At 46.1% G+C, this 22,951-nt stretch overlaps 1 protein-coding gene across 1 annotated transcript in view; it reads left to right on the forward strand.

Moving 5' to 3' along the window:
* The first annotated feature begins 13,906 nt into the window (after nt 1–13,906).
* LOC127567971 (solute carrier family 22 member 2-like) overlaps nt 13,907–22,951 on the forward strand; it is a 33,095-nt gene continuing 24,050 nt past the window's right edge. Inside the window, exons 1-6 of the mRNA XM_052011213.1 lie at nt 13,907–14,317; nt 18,779–18,882; nt 18,977–19,131; nt 21,213–21,381; nt 22,155–22,268; nt 22,562–22,628. Coding sequence (XP_051867173.1) covers nt 13,907–14,317; nt 18,779–18,882; nt 18,977–19,131; nt 21,213–21,381; nt 22,155–22,268; nt 22,562–22,628 — 1,020 coding nt within the window. The remainder of the gene's footprint in view (nt 14,318–18,778; nt 18,883–18,976; nt 19,132–21,212; nt 21,382–22,154; nt 22,269–22,561; nt 22,629–22,951) is intronic.

Genomic DNA, 22,951 nt, shown 5'->3' on the forward strand with positions numbered 1-22,951 from the left:
GAATGGGCCAGATATTATGGGAATGGGGCATCTTCCGGCAGAAGCCTCTTCCTGTTTGAGATAGGTTGCACCTGTTTGTAACTTGCTGGGCGTGTGAGCAGGCAAGGACCAGAGGTCTCCAGGGACCTCAGGGAATGACAGAACTGCCAATCAACCTCCTTAACCAATGAGAATTAAGGATCGGTAAATGCCAGAGAGGCAAGATGATCCAGATCGGGTAAAAAAAAGAGGGAAAGCTTGAAAAGAAAGAAAAAGAAAGATGAATTTTAATTTTACTTCCTTTAACTACCTAAATGCAGCAAAGAGACTGAACAGTTTAAATTGTTTTCTGAACCAGAGGGCCATATGATCTCATCAAAGTGTATATGATTTCACAGGATTTCCCTTCCATATGGAGTTACATGGGAAAATTAACACATAAATCTGACAAACTCTTAAAAATAATGGGCAGCCGAAAGGCCATTTATGTAAAGCAAACAGTGAAACAGCACAGAAGCATCTTAAGGTGCTTGCCAATACCCCCCATGGAGGAATCGTCCTCTCAGCATCCACCCGTTACCCTCTCGGTAGGATCCCCTTTCACGTCTCTAACCCCAGAGGTTCAGGATCAACAGGACAGGGACCTCAGCCCAGAACTCAGTCCGCTGAACCTTCCCTGAACTGCCTTCAGGGCAGGGACATAAGTCTGTAAGTGGTCTCACCAACTTCTTCCTCCCCCGGTAAAGGCCAACATCTCGCTGGTCTTAATTACTTGCTGAACCTGCTTGCTAGCTTCGTGTCTGTTGTCCCAGGACACCCAGATCTCTGAACACCAACATTTCACAGCTTCACGTCATTTAAGTAGCACACTGCTTCTCCCTTCTTCCATTTCATGCTTCCCACATTATACCCCACTTGCCATGTTTTTGCGCACTTATACAACCCATCCATACCCCACACAGACAAGCCGTGTCCTCACAACTTATGTTCCCACCCAACTTTGATATTAAATTTGGACACATTATGATTTGTAGTTTAATCTTTTCTTTCCTTGAACCTAGCAACAAGTAATAACACAGTGCATGATTTTTATGTCAATGTTCCAGCATTAATGTCCTTCTAAACTTTGGCAGAGGTGAAAGATGTGTTTAGCACTGCTAATTGAGGATGAATTTTTAGGAGATAGGGTTTTGGTAACAGAGGAGGTTGGGTTTAAAACTCCAGTTGAATTGGACACCTGATTAATCCCAATGCAAGGCCGGAGGTTGGGGGGTGGGTGGGCACTGGAATTAGGTAGATAGACTGAGGGCTTTTGAAAGAAAGATCATTTTGGTTTAAATGTTCATCTGGAGAAATATCTGCCTTGTGCACCACTTCATATCGTACAGGGAATCAGGGATTGAAGTGAAGAGGAAATTAGCTTCATGTTTGCAGTTAAATGGACTCTTGTGGAGGGTTTAGTGGTTCTGCTGGGGTTTAAAGTGACTACTGTGGGAATGGACGGTTACAGTGAGAGCTATTAATAGTTAGCAGGCACCTGTACATAATATGCAAAATTTGTGTACAGAATGTGGACAAAATTTGTTGTACAGAAGGATCTTTGATATACAGAGGTATCTTGGGGTCCAAGTCCATAGCTCCCTGGATGTGGTTGCACAGGTTGGTAGAGTGGTAAAGAAGGCATATAGCATGCTTGTTGTTATTGGTCAAGGCATTGCGTTCAGAGTCGGGAAGTTATTTTGCAGCTTTATAAAACTCAAGTTAGGCCACATCTGGAGTATTGTATTCAGTTCTGGTCACCACATTACAGCAAGGATGTGGAGGCTGTGGAGAGAGTGCAGAAGAGGTTTACCAGGATGCTGCCTGAATTAGAGGGCATGTACTATAAGGAGAAGTTGGACAAACTAGAGTTTTCTCTGGAGCGACAGAGGCTGAAGGAGACCTGAAAGAAGTTTCTAAAATTATGAGAGGCATAGATAGAGTAGACTGCCGGTATCTTTTCCCTAGGGTCAACATGTCTAATACTAGAGGGCATGCATTTAAGGTGAGAGGGGGAAAGTTCAAAGGAGATGTGCAGAGCAAATATTTTACACAGAGAGTGGTGGGTGCCTGGAATGCACTGCCGGGGTGGTGGTGGAGACAAGTACAGTAAAGGCGTTTAAGAGGCTCTTAGATAGGCATATGAATATGCAGAGAATGGGGGGATATGGACCACGTGCAGGCAGAAGGGATTAGGTATCATTAGCTTAGTTAATTTGGCACAACATTGTGGGCCAAAGGGCCTGTTCCTGTGCTGTGTTGTTCTATGTTCTATATGTGTTTAAGAGCCTCAGTTCTGTTCACTGCCTTCTGGGCCTCAGTAATTTCTGGTCTGTGTGTCTGTTAATGGACCCAGATGCTGCATTGGTTGATATCTGGTGCCAGAGCTGGAGCTGCTTCATTCTGCCACTCCACTGGTACCAACTGTTGAGGTCAGGTTGGCATAAGGCCAGTTGGATAGGTGACCAATCCTGTGGGACTGTGAAGTGTTTCCTCTCCTTATTTTAAGTGGATTGTCTGTGATGACACACTTAACACCTCCTTGTAAATACTCTGATAAAAATAGAATACATTGGAAACACTCAGCAGGTCAGGCAGCCTCTGTAGTGAGAAAAGCAGTTAATGTTTCACGTCTGTGACCCTTCAGCAGAGCTGGGAAAGAGAGAAAATGAGTTATGTTTCTACAAGAGAGAAGTGGGGGAGAGAATAGATTGAGCAAAGGGAATACCCCTGACAGGATGAGACCAAATTCATTAATGTGGCACTTGGAGGAAGTTTATACTTCTCTGTCTGTGTAATCTGTTGTTAATAGCAGGGCTGTAGTACGTACCCAGCTGACCAGGCCATACTGATAGAAAGAGGAAAACTGAGCCAAAATTATGACTGTTTCTCTCTCCACAAATGCTGCCTGACCTGCTGAGGGTTTCCACCGTTTTCTGATTTTATTTCAGATTTCCAGCATCTGCAGCTATTTTCATTTTCACTTCTAAGTACTCAGTTTGTGTGTGTGTGTATGTGTGTTTGGATAAGCAGAGTTACTGCTTCCATCAACGTTCTGAATTCAAGTCCATCGACAGAAGATATTAATTGTTTCGGCTTAGCAGTCACCGACCATTTCTGACATTCCCAGTTTTTATTTTGGATTCCTAGCATCTGCAGTATTTTGCTTTTGTTCCAATTATACATTCTGTGTGTTTCAGTGTCCTGAAGCTTCTTTCAGAAGCAGAGTTGCTCCAGTAATTATGATAATTTCATGTATGAATCAACATACCTATCCAATTAAAGTTACATATCAAATGAAGTCGGCTATGGATTTGTTTTGTTGAGTCTCACTTAGCTCTCCAGTTTTAGTTGGGTGAATTCCTGCAGCCTTCATGTTGTGACCTCTGGGAACCTCACCCCATCCAGGCACCAGTTACCCTTGCACCCAATGCATCCACAACCAGTAACTGGGAGCACTCAACATAAACAAGATGTTTTCTTCCTAAATGTCCAATTAAATACATTTGCAGCAGAGTCCAGATGATTATATTAAATGTGGAGGCCCCAAAATAATATTTGAGGATTGCAAATCTTGTATGACCCCAGTGTGACACATGATCCCAAAATGGTGATTACTTCACCCCACACACGACCTCAGCGTGACTCATAACCCCATTGTGACACACGACCCCAAAATGGTGATGATTTCACCCCACACATGACCCCAGTGTGACACATGACCCCCAACACAATGATGACTTCACCACCCCCACAATGACTCCAGCAGGACACACAACCCCAGTGTGATACAGGACCAAAGCATGGCAGAGACCTCAGCACAGCTCATGACTCCTACGTGTCACCCTGCCTGTGACCTTTGCAGGACCCTTGACCCCACCAATAAAGGGTGTATAATCCAGCAGCAGAAGTGACCTCCATTTGTTGAAGGGAAACACAGCAGTGATGACCACTGACAGTAAGAGCCCAGCTCACAGGAGGGCAGGTCCATGAAGGGCTCCTGTGAATCAGGGGCTCCTGTGGCCATCCCCAGTACTGGGGGCTCTCCCAGCCAAGGTTCCCGACCTGATCACGTGACCCCTCCCACTTCCTACTGGGGCTCCTACTCTCAGTCCCATCACCTCTCACTCACATCACATCACATCACATCACATCACATCACATCACATCACATCACATCACATCACATCACATCACATCACATCACATCACATCACATCACATCACATCACATCACATCACATCACATCACATCACATCACATCACATCACATCACATCACATCACATCACATCACATCACATCACATCACATCACATCACATCACATCACATCACATCACATCACATCACATCACATCACATCACATCACATCACATCACATCACATCACATCACATCACATCACATCACATCACATCACATCACATCACATCACATCACATCACATCACATCACATCACATCACATCACATCACATCACATCACATCACATCACATCACATCACATCACATCACATCACATCACATCACATCACATCACATCACATCACATCACATCACATCACATCACATCACATCACATCACATCACATCACATCACATCACATCACATCACATCACATCACATCACATCACATCACATCACATCACATCACATCACATCACATCACATCACATCACATCACATCACATCACATCACATCACATCACATCACATCACATCACATCACATCACATCACATCACATCACATCACATCACATCACATCACATCACATCACATCACATCACATCACATCACATCACATCACATCACATCACATCACATCACCTCACATCACATCACATCACATCACATCACATCACATCACATCACATCACATCACATCACATCACATCACATCACATCACATCACATCACATCACATCACATCACATCACATCACATCACATCACATCACATCACATCACATCACATCACATCACATCACATCACATCACATCACATCACATCACATCACATCACATCACATCACATCACATCTAATCACATCACATCACATCACATCACATCACATCACATCACATCACATCACATCACATCACATCACATCACATCACATCACATCACATCACATCACATCACATCACATCACATCACATCACATCACATCACATCACATCACATCACATCACATCACATCACATCACATCACATCACATCACATCACATCACATCACATCACATCACATCACATCACATCACATCACATCACATCACATCACATCACATCACATCACATCACATCACATCACATCACATCCCATCACATCACATCACATCACATCACATCACATCACATCACATCACATCACATCACATCACATCACATCACATCACATCACATCACATCACATCACATCACATAAAATAACATCACATCACATCACATCACATCACATCACATCACATCACATCACATCACATCACATCACATCACATCACATCACATCACATCACATCACATCACATCACATCACATCACATCACATCACATCACATCACATCACATCACCATCACATCACATCACATCACATCACATCACATCACAATCACATCACATCACATCACATCACATCAACATCACATCACATCACATCACATCACATCACATCACATCACATCACATCACATCACATCACATCACATCACATCACATCACCTCACATCACATCACATCACATCACATCACATCACATCACATCACATCACATCACATCACATCACATCACATCACATCACATCACATCACATCACATCACATCACATCACATCACATCACATCACATCACATCACATCACATCACATCACATCACATCACATCACATCACATCACATCACATCACATCACATCACATCACATCACATCACATCACATCACATCACATCACATCACATCACATCACATCACATCACATCACATCACATCACATCACATCACATCACATCACATCACATCACATCACATCACATCACATCACATCACATCACATCACATCACATCACATCACATCACATCACATCACATCACATCACATCACATCACATCACATCACATCACATCACATCACATCACATCACATCACATCACATCACCATCACATCACATCACATCACATCACATCACATCACATCACATCACATCACATCACATCACATCACATCACATCACATCACATCACATCACATCACATCACATCACATCACATCACATCACATCACATCACATCACATCACATCACATCACATCACATCACATCACATCACATCACATCACATCACATCACATCACATCACATCACATCACATCACATCACATCACATCACATCACATCACATCACATCACATCACATCACATCACATCACATCACATCACATCACATCACATCACATCACATCACATCACATCACATCACATCACATCACATCACATCACATCACATCACATCACATCACATCACATCACATCACATCACATCACATCACATCACATCACATCACATCACATCACATCACATCACATCACATCACATCACATCACATCACATCACATCACATCACATCACATCACATCACATCACATCACATCACATCACATCACATCACATCACATCACATCACATCACATCACATCACATCACATCACATCACATCACATCACATCACATCACATCACATCACATCACATCACATCACATCACATCACATCACATCACATCACATCACATCACATCACATCACATCACATCACATCACATCACATCACATCACATCACATCACATCACATCACATCACATCACATCACATCACATCACATCACATCACCTCACATCACATCACATCACATCACATCACATCACATCACATCACATCACATCACATCACATCACATCACATCACATCACATCACATCACATCACATCACATCACATCACATCACATCACATCACATCACATCACATCACATCACATCACATCACATCGAATCACATCACATCACATCACATCACATCCATCACATCACATCACATCACATCACATCACATCACATCACATCACATCACATCACATCACATCACATCACATCACATCACATCACATCACATCACATCACATCACAATCACATCACATCACATCACATCACATCACATCACATCACATCACATCAATTCACATCACATCACATCACATCACATCACATCACATCACATCACATCACATCACATCATCACATCACATCACATCACATCACATCACATCACATCACATCACATCACATCACATCACATCACATCACATCACATCACATCACATCACATCACATCACATCACATCACATCACATCACACATCACATCACATCACATCACATCACATCACATCACATCACATCACATCACATCACATCACATCACATCACATCACATCACATCACATCACATCACATCACATCACATCACATCACATCACATCACATCACATCACATCACTCCACTCCACTCCACTCCACTCCCAGAGGCCAGGATCTACTCAGCATTTTGCCTGACTGTAGCCTTTGTCTTTGCACTTCACGCTGCCCCTTCCTCTTTGGTCAGCCCCAGTGGCTCCTTTTGCCCCTTTCTGGAACAGTCCTCTGGATTTTACACATCTGCACCTTTGCTCGGTTCACTTCCTTGGTCTGTACTGTCAGATCTGTCCCCATCTGGAACCTAGATCATCACTTCACTTGTCTTCCTTTCAAACACTACGCTCAGCTCAATCACATTATGATGACAACTAGATAGCGTTCACAACATTAGACCATTGACTAAATATCCCTCATTGTTCAGTCCTAAACTCAATGAGGGTGTGGTTCCCTTGTGGATTCTCAGACCTGTTATTGAAGGGAGATGTCCCGAAGATCCTCCAAAAACTCCACACATGGCTTAACTCTGTTGATCCCAATCCATGTGGAAGTTGAAATTCCTCATGGAAACAAGCCTTCCCTTACCATTACCATGGTTGGTTTCTACATTTATACATTCTACCTCTTTGCACCTGCTACCAGGGGCCAGTACACAGCTCCATCTAAGCTTCCCTTTCATTCATCCCATCTTCAAAATTCCCAATCCCTGTTTACCTTCTCTGCCGTCTTCCTCATCTTCAAATTTTATAACCTGTTCTTTTAAAGTTTTGGGAGACTTTTTTGGTGTCTCTGGCAAGTCCAGCATTTATTGCCGATCCCTTATTGCCCCTGGACAAAAAGGCCGTTTCAGAGGGCAGTTAAGAGTCAACCAGGTTGGTGTGTCCTGAGTCACGTCCTGGGCAGACTGGGTGAGGATGGTGGATTTTCTTCCCTGACGGAGAGCCGTGATGTAATCACTTCTCACCTCTGACCATCTCACAACACACAAGATGCTGGAGGAACTCAACGGGTCAGGCAGCGTCCGTGGAGGGAGATGGACAGTCGACGTTTTGGGTTGGGACCCTTCATCTAGACTGAAAGCTAAGGAGGGAGATAGCCAATATCAAGAGGCGAGGGGAAGGGGTGGGGCAAGAGCTGGCACGTGATAGGTGGATCCAGGTGAGGCGGGATGAGCCACAGAGGCTGGGAGGTGATGGGTGGAGGCAGCAAAGGGTTGCAGATGGTGGAATTTGATAGGAAAGGAAGGTGGAGCCTGGAACCAAGTGAGGGAAGCGGGGAGGTGGAGACTACAAGAAAATTGATAGATTCTCAAGCTAATACTCTCCAATCCAAGCAACATCTGCACCTTTCCATAGCCTCCACATCCTTTCTATAATATGGGTGTGGAACTGCATGCAATACTCCAAATGTGGCTTAACTTAACTCTTCTACAGCTGCAACATTACCTACCGACTTTTACATTCAATGCCCTGAGTGATGAAGGCAAGCATGCCATACGCCTTCTTTATCACCCTTTCTACTTGTGTTGCCATTTTCAGGGAGCTATGGACTCAGACCCCAAGATCCCTCGGTACATCAATGTTCATCAGGGTCCTGTCATTCATTGTACACTTTCCTCCAGCATTTGACCTCCCAGAGTGCAACAGCTCGGCCTCCGTGCCTACTCCTATGGTAAGGAATCCTCACCCCCCCCCACTGATGACCCTTTCTCCTGTCTCCAAACCTCCTCTTCCTCGTGGACACCCCACCCCCGGCCTTTTACCCTCTCTCAACCTTTTCACTTCCAATTGCAGACGCAAAACTCCATTTCCTGCCCTCTCTGGCTTTGGGGTAGGCAAGTGTGAGAACAGGTGGCAGTCAGTGGCAGTGCCAGTGATGGAGAGAGGTGGACACCTAATCCCGACTGGCCATGGAGGGTGAGATGGTGAGATGGTGAGAGGACTGGCCCAGACTGCTCGCTCCTGTTTTATTTCAAGAAGATACAAAATACGTAATATGTACAGTAGATGCAACCGTTGCATGCCTTTCTCCACATTCATTGTGCCATCAATTCAAACCATTCTCTTACAATGTGTCAATACCACTCATGTTTCCTCCTTAAACAATACTCCCATGAAGTGTTTGAGAGACCTACATCAGACCCAGCTCCTCAGTGGCAGAAGGTCCTTTGACTGGGGTCCTTCCCTCCAGAGCCTTTGCATTGGCTGCACTGAGCTCCAGTGCATCCCACAGCACGTATGCCTGCAGCCTGGACTGTGCCAGTCAGCAGTGTTCCCTTATTGTATTGGAAAGCCAACAAGTTTCAGGCAGACCAGAGAGCGTCTTACACGGAATTGAGGATCTTCCAGCAGCACTTGGCGTCTGTCTCAGAGCGTGTCCCTGGGAACAGCCTGTAGATCAGAGAGTCCTCTGTTATGCAGCTGCTCGGGGTGAATGGTGACAAGGGCCCTTCCATCTTTTTCCAGACCTTCTCTGCAAACACACAATTCACAAAAATCTTGACAATTGTTTCATCCTCATCGTAGCCGTCCTGAGGGCAGCTTTGTGTTGGAAGTGAGATTCTGACTGTGCAGGAAGGATCTGATGGGAGAAGCCCCTCTTTGTGCCAGCTAAGCAAGGTGTTGGTATTTGATCAACAAACAACCTGCTGGAGGAACTCAGCAGGTTGAGCAGCACCTGTGGGAGGAGAAAGGAAATGTTGACTTTTCAGGTCGAGACATCAGGATTCCCCTCTGTGGTTTCCAGGACTCTTCTTGGTACTTGCTGAAGAGTTTTAATGATGAGGCATTCTGCCAAATGGCTTCGACAACGTGTTTGGGAAGTCACCCCACAGCATCCACAGTATCCTTTTGCTGCAGGGCATTCTGTGCTGAACATCGCTTGATGAACTTGTGATCAAAGGTGTTTTTGTGGCAAAACCTTTCTACAAAGGAGAGGTAAGATAAGATAAGATATCTTTATTAGTCACATGAACGTCGAAACACACAGAGAAATGCATCTTTTTGCATTGAGTGTCCTGGGGGCAGCCCACAAGCGTCACCACACTTCCGGCGCCAATGTAGCATGCCCACAACTTCCTAACCCGTACATCTTTGGAATGTGGGAGGAAACCGGAGCACCCGGAGGAAACCCACGCATACACGGGGAGAACGTACAAATTCCTTACAGGCAGCGGTGGGAATTGAACCCAGGTTGCTGGCGCTGTAATAGCGTTGCGCTAACCGCTACACTACCGTGCCTGCCGTGACAAGGGCCAACTGAATGGACCATTGTGTGGCAATGAGGTCAGGGCCATCCTTCACAACACCGCAAACAGGTAGGACCCCAGCATACAGTGACACTTGGTGTTTGTGTTCTCCACTTCTACACACAGTTTGATGCAGCCACGTGTAAAGGTGGCCATCAGGACAGGGTGATAATACTAGAGAAACAAAGGACTGCAGATGCTGAAATCTAGATGAAAAACATGATAATGCTGGAGAACTCAGCAGGCCAGGCAGAGGCAGAACCAACAGGTGGCCTGTGTGACCACCATGGCACAGGAGAGGGGCATGGGCCACACCTATACCATATACAGTAACACCGAGATCACCTCACATCTGATGACCAGGTTCTTGCCTGCCATTGAGAAGGAGCACCACTCCCACAGTCCCAACTTTTGTTTTACCTTGGCTATCCACTCCAGCCAATCCTTGCCACGTTCCCCGGCTACTCCAAACCGGATTCCCAGCACCATTATGCGGTCATATTTGGCGGTGAAGGGAACAGAGGATCGATTGGGCCAGTTACCAAAGAATATGGCCTCACTCTTCCTGTGGTTGACTCTGGCCCCCAAGGTCAGCTCAAAATGGTCACAGGTGTTGATGAATCTGTGGACTGATCGTGGGTCTGAGCAGAATTCGGTGATGTCGGCACCACTGCCTGCAGTCAATTTTTATTATTTCAGAGATAGACTTTATTCAGAATAATATTTACGGGAAATACAATTAATGACATCTTTCTCGCCATGCACTGTACCAGCACTGCCTGTGGCCACATAGTGATAGCTTTGCTCAATGGATTCTGCAGTCAAACTGACCAATAACTGACAGAGAGTTTCCAGGAATTAAACATTAATCTCCAGGGGAATGCAGTGAGCAAAACAGGTAATGCATCAAAGGGCAATTATAAACATGTGTGTTTCAATATGTTTGAAAAATTCTGTTAATTAGTTATAAAAGAATTGTGGAGGGTGGGGGCGGGGTGGGATGGAGGCTGTTTGAATGACAGTCAAGAATCATCCAATCAGGTTAAAGGAGGAGAAGATTGATGTAGCGGCTGACCAATGCCGTGGCTGTGGGGGCAGGGTTGTGGGGGCAGAGGGATTGTTGTGATGAAACCACTAGGAACCAGATTTGGCAGCAGTAAATTCCAGGGTTTTGCCTGCTTCAGAATTATGTGCACGGAATACCCGTAGATTTCGGAGTTGGGCCCAGAATGCTCCCCAGGCCCTCTCACTGCCCATCCCCACCTGGTCTGGATGCAGGGGACTGGTCAAGCTGACCCCTGCACCTAGAGCTGTCTGCTGAGGTGTAGCAAGGCCTCAGCAAATGGACTGTGACTGCATTTGACAGGGGTCAAGGCTGGGATGGAGTCTCACCTCCTATTAAAGCCAGGGCTGTAAATTTAAATGTTTTTCATTATCTCTGATGTTTGGAAATATTTAAAGAATAAGATTTCTTTATTAGTCACATGTGCAGTGAAATGCATCTTTTGAGTGTTCTGGGGGCAGCCTGCAAGTGTTGCCACTCTTCTGGTGCCAACATTAGCAACTGATCTCACATCAATGGGCACTGTCAGAGTTCCAAATCCCTCTCCCTCTCTGCATATGGAACTGCTTCCAAACCTCCTGAAAAGCCTGGCTCTAATTTTTAAAATATGCCCTTTGACCTTTGATTCTCCAACCACCAGAAATAGTTTCCTCTCATCCATCCTATCTTTTTTCCTTAATATCTCAGAAATATCATTCAAACCTCCCATACCTGCTAAATTTCTGGGAACATAGCTCTATGTTGAGTAACCTCTCCTTATACTTTAGACCTTGCAGTACACTGCTCTCCCTCCAAAGCCAACACATCCCTCCTGGGCTACAGTGTCCATAACAGCTCACGAGGTTACAGGGAGTTTGTGGAGATGTGGAAGAACTTCAACCTCCCCCCTTGAACACCACTGGATGTCTAGGCCAGCATTCCTCTAGTCCTTCGATGGTTCTCTGTACCTGCTTGTGACATTTTAACAATCTTTGTCCAAGGTCCCTCCATTCTCTGCATATTCATGTGTCTATCTAACAGTGTCTTAAAGACCACTATTTTATCTACTTTCACCATTACCCCTGGCAACCTGTTCCAGGCACCCACAACTCTTTGCGTGAAAGCCTTGCCTCACACATCTCCTTTAAATTTTCCTCCTCTAACCTTAAATACATGTCCTCTAGTATTTGACATTTCTACCTTGGGGAGAAGATTGTGACTGTCTACACTATCTAAGCCTCTCGTAATCTTATAAACTTCAATCAGTCTCCCCTCAGCCTGTAACTCTCCAGAGGAAACAGCCCAAGTTTGTCCAATCTCTCCTTATAGCTCATGCCCTCTAATCCAGGCAGCATCCTGGTAAACCTCTTCTGTACCCTTTCCACAGTCTCCACATCCTTCCTGCAATGGGCAAGCAGAATTGCACACACTACTCCAAGTGCAGCCTAACCAAACTTTTATATAGCTGCAACATGACTTCCTGACTCTGTACTCATTGCCCCAACCAATGAAGGCAAGCATGCCATACGCTTTCTTTACCAACCTATCTACCTGTGTGGCCACTTTCAGGAGTATGGACTTGGACCCCAAGATCCCTTCGTACATCAATGTTATTAAGGTCCTGTCATTAACTGTCTGCTTTCCCCTTACATTTTACCTCTCAAAATGTAACACCTCATATACTTGCTCAGATTAAACTCCATCTGTTATTTCTCCGCCCACATCTGTAACTGATCATTATTTTGCTGTATCCTTTGATAGCTCTCTACACTGTCCACACCACCACCAATCTTTGTGTTGCCTGCAAACTTACAAATCCACCTGTCTACATTTTCATCCAAGTCACTGGATATTTTTTGGACTTTTTTACGTATCAGTGCAATGTAAAAATATTGAAAAATAATTCTCTTGTTTGTTTGTAAGTCTGACCTAACCTGACTCTCTTTAATAAGGTGAGTAGCTGCTCCATTCACTTATTAACTAGAATAAACCACTGATTTACACTGTTAATTTGTAGACCTTTGCTCTCCTGTTATTTGTTCGAAAACAGGCCACGGGTGAACAAGTCTGTTGGTGGACAACACAGCCCCTCAGAGGTTCCTCAACTGCAGTTTGACTCTCCTTCACCATGGCAACATTTGATGATCTCCTTGTAGAAGCAGGAGGTTTTGGTCTGTATCAGAGAAGAGTGTTCCTCCTGATATATCTGACCTCGGCCACGTTCTCCTGGCTATACCTCGGCTTTGTGTTCCTAGCCGTTACTCCCGACCACTGGTGCAGGAGTCCTGGGGTGTCAGAACTGAGGGAGAAATGCAACTGGACCCTGGATCAGGAGAAGAATTACACATTGCCTGCAGGACATCCTGGGATCTCTTCATACAGTCAGTGCGAAAGGTTCGACCTGGACTGGAATTCCTCCTCCGTCAGCTGTGACAATCCACTTCCCTTTGCCCAGAATCACTCCCGAGATCTCCCACTTACAAGGTGCCAGGATGGGTGGGTTTTTGAGAACGGCTCGATCTCCAGCATTGTGACTGAGGTACGTTTCAGCTTTGGTCAGAGTTCAGACTTGCTACCACGGTGAAAGGTAGACTTGCCTTTCAACAACACTCTTCAAGCCCTTAGATCACCCCACACACGTTTGCAGCCAGTGAGAATGTTGTCATTACCAAAATATAGGAAACGTAACAGCCAATTTGTGTAGAGCAAGATCCCATAAACAACAATGTGATACTGAGCAGATTATTTTTATTAGTGCTGAAGGACAAACACGGGACATGGAGAATTTGCCTGCTGTTTCTTGAAGTGGTCCCGAGGGATACTAAATATGTTGTTAAGTGGGCAGACTTCTGATGTTACAGCTCCACCTCAGTTTTAACCCTCTCAAACTCATGTACAAATCCTTCCTTGACCTCACTGCTTTCAATGCCTGTCCCAAAATAACTCTGTGGGACCTCGGTGTTTCCCTGATTCTTTGCTCTCCTTTCCTGTGTCCTGTAGAAGCACCATTGGAGATGTCCAGACCCTAATCTCTAGAATTTCCTTTAATGTGCCCTCCTGGCTAAAGTGACTCTCTATCACCACTTCTTCAACCAAGTTTTAAACCATCCACCTTAATATTTAGTGAACTGGTGTAAACTTTTGTCTGACAGCAATACCATGAAGTCTTCACCATGTTGAAGGCATAGTATGTGGATGTTGGGAGTGGTTAGACATTCAAGCACTGATTGGATCATGTGGGTGGGGTAGCTGAAAAGCAAATGACTGAAGATGCTGGAAGTCTGAAACAAAATCAGAAAATGCTGGAAACACTCAGCAGGTCAGGCAGCATCTGTGAAGAGAGAAACAGAGTTAACGTTTCAGGTTGATGACGTTTCATCTGAACTTGATACCACGGAGGTGGGAGAGTGATAGAAACAGGTTTAAATTAAGAGAGAAAAGACTTTGGTGAGTTGATTGTCTCGAAAGTTTATCCAGAGGATGCCTGCAGTATGCATAAAGTCATCAGCATTCTGAACTAACTCCAACTTTTGACCCTCACTCTTCAGACTCCTGCCAGATGGGCCAATCAGTTTAACATTAATTAGAGAAAACAACTAGAGAGCATTGACTAAGATAAACTGAATGGTCACAATGATGAGCATAGTTAATAAGGGAAAGCTGGTATCTCTCAATTGTTTGATGAGAGGAACAATGGTATTTAACTCGGACAAGTGTCCTGATACAGGGTTTTGACTCAAAACATCGACAATTTATTGCCTCCCGCTCCCCCCCCCCACCAAAGATGCCGCTCAACCTGCTGAGTTCCTCCAGCAGATTGTTTGATGCTCCAAATTCCAGCATCTGCAGTCTCTTGTGTCTCCAAGTATGAAGTATTGCATTTTGGGAAGTTAAACCAGGGCAGGACTTACACAGTAAATGGCAGTGCCCTGGAGAGTGTTGTAGAACAGAGCGACCTAGGGGTACAGGTACATGGTTCCCTGAAAGCGATGACGTAGGTAGACAGTGTGGTGAAGAAGACATTTGCATGCTTGCCTTCATCAGTCAGGGCACCGAATAAAAGAGTTGGGACGTCATGTTACAACTGTCGAAGTTGTTGGTGAGAGCACACTTGGAGTATTTTGTGCTGTTCTGGTCTCCTTGCTATAGGAAGGATATCGAGAACCATAGAACCATAGAACCATAGAACCATAGAACCATACAGCACAAAACAGGCCCTTCGGCCCACCGTGTTGTGCCGTCCATCAGACCACCCTCACACTACCTAACCCCTTCCTCCCGCATATCCCTCTATCTCACGTTCCTCCATATGCCTATCCAACAAGCTCTTGAACCTGTTCAATGTATCTGCCTCCACCACCACCCCAGGCAGTGCATTCCATGCACCAACCACTCTTTGGGTGAAAAACCTCCCTCTGACATCTCCCCTGAACCTCCCACCCATAACCTTAAAGCCATGACCTCTCGTCTTGAGCATTGGTGCCCTGGGAAGGAGGCGCTGACTGTCTACTCTATCTATTCCTCTCAATATTTTATATACCTCTATCATGTCTCCTCTCATCCTCCTCCTTTCCAGTGAATAAAGCCCTAGCACCTTAAGCCTCTCCTCATATTCAATACTCTCCAATCCAGGCAGCATCCTGGTAAATCTCCTCTGCACCCTCTCCAACGCCTCCACATCCTTCCTATAATGAGGCGACCAGAGCTGAACACAGTACTCTAAGTGTTGCCTAACTAGAGTTTTGTAAAGCTGCATCATCACCTCACGGCTCTTAAACTCAATAATCCCGCGACTTATGAAAGCCAACATCCCATTGGCCTTCTTAACTGCTCTTTCCACCTGTGAGGCAACTTTCAATGAACTGTGAATATGAACCCCCAGATCCCTCTGCTCCTCCACACTGCCAAGTACCCTGCCGTTTACCCTGTACTCTGCCCTGGAGTTTGTCCTTCCAAAGTGTACCACCTCACACTTCTCCAGATTGAACTCCATCTGCCACTTGTCAGCCCAGCTCTGCATCCTATCAATATCCCTCTGTAAGCTCCGACAGCCCTCCGCACTATCCACAACACCGCCTATCTTAGTGTTGTCTGCAAACTTACTAACCCAGCCCTCCACCCCCTCATCTAAGTCATCTATAAATATCACAAAAAGTAGAGGTCCCAGAACCGATCCCTGCGGGACACCACTAGTCACTGCCTTCCAATCCGAGGGCACTCCTTCCACCACAACCCTCTGCTTTCTACATGCAAGCCAATTCCTAATCCACACAGCCAAGCTTCCTTGGATCCCTTGGCCTCTGACCTTCTGAAGAAGCCTACCATGAGGAACCTTATCAAATGCCTTACTAAAATCCATGTAAACCACATCCACCGCACTGCCCTCATCAATCTTCCTGGTCACCTCCTCAAAGAACTCTATCAGGCCTGTGAGGCAAGATGGAAAGGGTGCAGGAAAGATTCACAAGGATGTTGCCAGGTCTGGAGGGCTTGAGTTGGGCTTTTTACCCTGGAGCGTAGGAGGCTGAGGGGTGACCTTATAGAGGAATATAAAATCATGAGGGCATGGATAAGGTGGATGGTCACAGTTTTTTCCTGGGGTAGGGGAGTCTAAAACTTGAGGACCAAGATTTAAGATGAGAGGGGAAAGATTTAAAAGGGACCAGAGGGGCAAATTTTTCACACAGAGGGTGGAGGGTATGTAGAACGAGTTGCCAGAGGAAGTGGTAGAGGCAGGTACAATTGCAATGTTTAAAAGACATTTGGACAGGTACATCCATAGGAAAGCTTGAGAAGGACATGTTCCAAATGTAGGCAAATGGGGCCAGCTCCGGCAGACAACTTGGTCGGCATGGATGGGTTGGGCTGAAGGGCCTGTTTCCATACTGTATAACTCTATGACTCTATATGTTGAGTGATGATCTCAAAGTTGAGGCTGATTTTCAGTGTTTCTGGTCTTCTAGTTACTTGTAACAGATAATGGAAGCAACTGCACTAGTGGTGAGTTTGCCAAATTCCTCAGAGGGACAGCCTCACAGCACCCAGCCTCAAACCGTTTGTGGAAGGGGCAGTTCTGAATGTGGAACGTAGATTGTAAAAGATGCCAAGAGGTGAAAACGAGTCAAAAGTAGCATCTTTCTTATTCTCCTACCAGAATGCACCACGTATCATGGCAGGACAGATACCTGGTGGTCAGAACTGACTTGGATTTGGTGAAGCCAGAGCTAAGTGCCGCCGGGTGTGTCAAATAAGCAAAGCAGAAGGAACAACGTGATGCCAGAGCTCACGATCACCATTTCCAAGTGGATGCTCCGTCAAGGGAGAATAACACATCATGGGTTATCCTGCACTGGTTTCACCTGTGGTCTGGATAATATTCATGTAATGAAGCATCATCAAGACTACATGAAACACTGCAGTTAACAAATGAACCAAATCAGTATTTGGTGCACCCAAAGTTCCCTCATCTGAAGCTGATGCAGTGAAGGAGGATGCACATAGAGGTGGGATGTGCCCATCAACTGATGTCCCATGCAAACTGAGCTGTCCCTTTCACGGGAAGCACTAGATTGGTTGAATCCTAAACAGTTTGCTATTAATATTGCACCTCTTGGACTGTACATATTGTATGTATTATTTTATGTTTATCTTCAATTTAAGGGGGAAGAGATGTGATAACTTGGGGGCAATTTAGGACCCTGGGGAACCTTGTATTGTAATCCTATTGTTATCAATACCCTCTAGTTGATGAGTATACATTGATTTCTGAACAGAACTGTGCATGGTTTTAAATGCTGAATTGTGAGTGTTGTTTATGCTTATGTTTGAATACATTGCACAGTATTGTTATGACACAAGCAAATGGCCTGCTTCTGTACACTAAAACCCAGATGCCTTTTCCTGTTGCATTTTGGAGATATTGGTACCTCCACCAGATTGTGTTGACGCGGGGTTGCGGAACCTGTGCGTTTCAGCGATGTTGTTTGTGTAATTCCAACAGTTTGAGCTGGTGTGTGCTGACGCCTGGAAGGTGGACCTGCCTCAAGCTTGTCTCAACCTGGGCTTCATGGTTGGAACAATAATCCTGGGCTACGCGGCCGACATGTACGTATGGTCCAACCTCCGCTTCACACACTGTGTTGTAACCCAGGCACAGAAGTGGTTAGTCATCGTTCTGTCCCACAACCTCTGCTTGCAGATTCGGCCGCAAGTCCTGCTTCTTGTTTGCGACCTTTGTAACTGCGGCATCAGGTCTCCCGCTGGCCTTTGCCCCAAGCTACCCCTGGTTTGTGATCCTGCGCACTCTACAAGGGCTCTTCAGTCGGGGAGGATGGCTGTCTGCCCAGATCTTAAGTAAGAACCTTGCTCTTTCATACCTAGATGTAGATGGTCTGGTGTTCCATAACAGACCAATGCAGGTGACATCTATTCTGAAAAGCAAATTACTGCAGATGCTACAAACTGAAATAGAAACAGGAAATGCCTGAAATACTTGGCAGGTCAGGCAGCATCTGTGGAGAGAGAAAAAACAGTTAATATTGTAGATCATTGACCCTTCGTCCGAACTCCCTTTATCACTGCTGGATTTTGTTATAAGGGGAAAATAGTGAAGTGTTTTTTTTTATCTTAATCCACTCTCAAATAATCTGGACAATGTGATTTCAAATCTCAGCACTGGATCTTGAGCATTTAGGATGAAGTGATTTTTTTATTTCAAAAAGAAACTTCATTCATAATTAACTATATATACAAAAAGAAAAACACAGTGCAAAAGCATTTTATATTCTTAGTGTCATTTGGTCGATACATTCAGTGGTGTTAACACTGTTTCAAACCATTAGCACCATTGCCACTCATGTGGCTCCCTGGGGTGATACACCATTTCAATGTTTGAGGGGCTTCCCCACCCAGCTCAGGTCCTCCATGTGTGGTAACGGAAGGACCCTAGACTGGGGTCCTTCCCCACAGAGCCTGTGCATTGGCTGCACCCAGCTTCAGTGTGTCCCTCAGTGTGTTCCTGCAGCCTGGAATGTGCCAGCCGGCAGCTTTCTGGTCTTGTTAAACCTCAGCTGGCTTTCTGCTGTCCTGTGGGGTGAGAATTGTGCCGTCCCTGACCCTCAATCAGGTCCCATCACCTCTGAGTTTAACTGACCAGTCGAAGTGCTTGGCAACTTCTACAAGAGAAGGCCTCTGAATGCCTCATCGGTAATAAGATGTGTATCAACGTGGCATTATGGCAACACTCACTTGCCCGCAGAGAAGGGAAAAGGAGTAACCTGAATGGAACTCCTGAAGTGTTGCCCATTACATAAGGCTTAATGTATTCCCCATCCAATGATAGAACAGTACAGCACGGAATCAGTCCCTTCTGCCCACTATGTTATGCTAAACTAATTTAGCTGATTACACCCAGATAAACAAAATCCTTCTGCCTACACAAGTTCCATGTCCCTCCATTCTCTGCACATTCGTGTGTCTATCTAAGAGCCTCTTAAACACCTCCATTGTATCTGCCTCCACCACCACCACCTCTGGCAGCGCATTCCAGGCACCCACCACTCTCTGTATAAAGAAGACCCCGCACATCTCCTTTGAACTGTGTACTCTGTCTATGCCTCTCATAATTTTATAAACTTCTATCAGGTCTCCCCTCAACCTCTGACCAACAATCCTCATGTGACCAGCAATCTAGTCCCAGATTCCCTATAGTCATGTGAATTGTGATTCACTGCCTGGTGGTCTGGTGACTGGTGACTGGTGGTCCAGTGGCCGATTCCTCATCCAGTCAGGTGGCTGGTGATCCATTCCCAGTATTTCACAGGGCCCAGAACTGATCGATACAGGGTTAGATGGAGCAGCTTGAAGTTGCTCAGAGGATGGTCCAATCCTGCTGTAAATCATTCGGGAATGTAGCAATAGGGTCTGGAATTTGGGCAGGATTTGGAAGCACCAGGTCCCGTTGTTTGCTGAATCCCTACTCCGAATCATCTCTGCCATGGTATCAACAAGAATTAAAATATGTGTGTGCACTCGTAAATCTAACAGTGAGGAAGAATGAATAATCCACACACCTCAAGTGTGACAAAAAAAACTCTTAGCTGTCCATGGGTTGCAGGGGACCTGTCCCTGAGCATAGATGGAGTGGGAGTAATGGAAATGGGTGTAGAGGGGTTAAATGTCCTGAACTAGTGTTGTGATATGCAGATTATAACATGGAACAGTCAGTGAGTTTGGTAACCAAGCTGCCTAACGTTTGTATAACTCTCGCAGTGTCTCCGATGGATGTAAATCCCATCCTGTGGAGGTTCACTCCCTCTCGGCCGGGTGTGGGAGGGGTGCAGGGACAGTGGGAGGTGTAGCGTAGAACAACACCCTCCCTGGATCAGTTTCACCACCTCTTGTCAGCTCCACCCAAACCCTGGTTTCTCTTGCAGTGACAGAGCTGGTTGTGTCTGAACACAGGAGGCGGGCGGGAATTTTGAACCAGATGTGCTTCAGTTTCGGGATCATGGTCCTTCCAGCTGTGGCCTACTTCATTCCAGCCTGGAGGAACTTGCAGCTTATCATCACCGTCCCAAACATCCTCTTCCTCACCTACTACTGGTAACGTAGGAGGGGTGGTTACCATTGGTAATGTGGGAGAGGGGTGGTTTCTGTTGGTAACAGAGGGGGAGGGTTGTTGCTGTTGGTAACATTGAAGGAGGGGTTGTTACTGTTGGTAATGGAGGAGGGGTTGTTATTATTGGTAACGTGGGGGAATGGGTGGTTACTGTTGGTAACAGAGGGGTTGTTACTATTGGTAATGTGGGAGAAAGATGGTTACTGTTGGTAACGGAGGGGGAAGGTCATTACTATTGGTAACATGGGGGGAGGGGTGGTTACTCTTGGTAACGGAGGGAGAGGGTTGTTACTATTAGGACTAATGGTGGTGTCTGGTGAATGTGTGGTGGGGCAACTGGTTAGCACTGGTAATGTCCTGGTAGGAGTGGCTGTTTACTAGTGGTAATTTTGGGGAAGGACTGGTTACCGCTGGTAATGCCTGGTGCGGTTGACTAGTTAATCCTGGTAATGTCTGGGGTGGTTGTGGTAGTACCAGTAATATCTTGGGTAGTGCTGATTGATTACCACTGGGAATGTTTACTGATAGTTGGAATTATTAGTTAATACTGGTAATGCCTGGTGGGAGTGGCTGGTTACCACTGGTAATTTCTGATGGTGACATTGGTTACTGCTGGTAATCTCGGGTGGGGTTATTAGTTACAACTAATAACATCTGATGGGATGACAGGCTACCGCTGGTAATGTCTGGTTGGGGTGACTGGTTACCACTGGTGTAGCCCAGACCACTGCTAACCTGGGATGTGTCCCGTTGACAGGCTGATCCCGGAGTCTCCCAGGTGGATGGTGTCCCAGAGGAAGGAGGCGGAGGCGGTGAAGGTTCTCCGGCAGGTGGCAGCGAGGAACGGGTCCTACCTGTCCCGGACAGCCAGGTAAACCGGCATGGGGGGGGGGGGGGGGGCACCAGCACTCGGGTCCCTCCCTCAGGGTGGGTCCTGGTCAGTTAGGAACCAGACGGGAGCAGGTCTCGGTAACCTGAGGCAGGGGGCCAGTCCTGGTGGGGGACGTCCCAGCTTCTCGGTTGGGACATTTCTGGGCTTTTTACAGAAGTTATCGCCGCCCTGGTTTGTCCAAGCTGTGATTTCCGCAAAGGTCTGCGGTGGGGTTTCCCAGTCAACCTGCATCATGTCCCCGGGTAGACATGACTCCGGCCCCCACCACGCAGGGTCACAGATGTCCCACTCCATGCTCAGATCGGCCACAATCGGGGGACCCTGCACCGGCAGTTGGGGGTGGGGGGAACCAGAGACGAGCTAATTGCGTCGGACAGGGCTGGTCAGACATCTCATGGGATAACCCACCTCCCCCAGCAAGGCTGATGGAATGACCCACTTCCACCCCACCAGCTGTGATGGGATGTCCCATCTGCCCCCCAATCAGAGGTGATGGGACGACCCCCCCACCCCCCCACCCCTCCCCACCCCACCATCCAAAGGTGATGGGCTAACCCACCTTCCAGCCAGGGGTGTTGGGACGATTCACTCCACCATCCAGGGGTGATGGGATGACCCACCTCACCATCCGGGCGTGACCAGGGTTCCACAAAATGCCCAGA

Source organism: Pristis pectinata, chromosome 3 (assembly GCF_009764475.1).
Source record: "Pristis pectinata isolate sPriPec2 chromosome 3, sPriPec2.1.pri, whole genome shotgun sequence".
Taxonomy (NCBI): Eukaryota; Metazoa; Chordata; class Chondrichthyes; order Rhinopristiformes; family Pristidae; genus Pristis; species Pristis pectinata.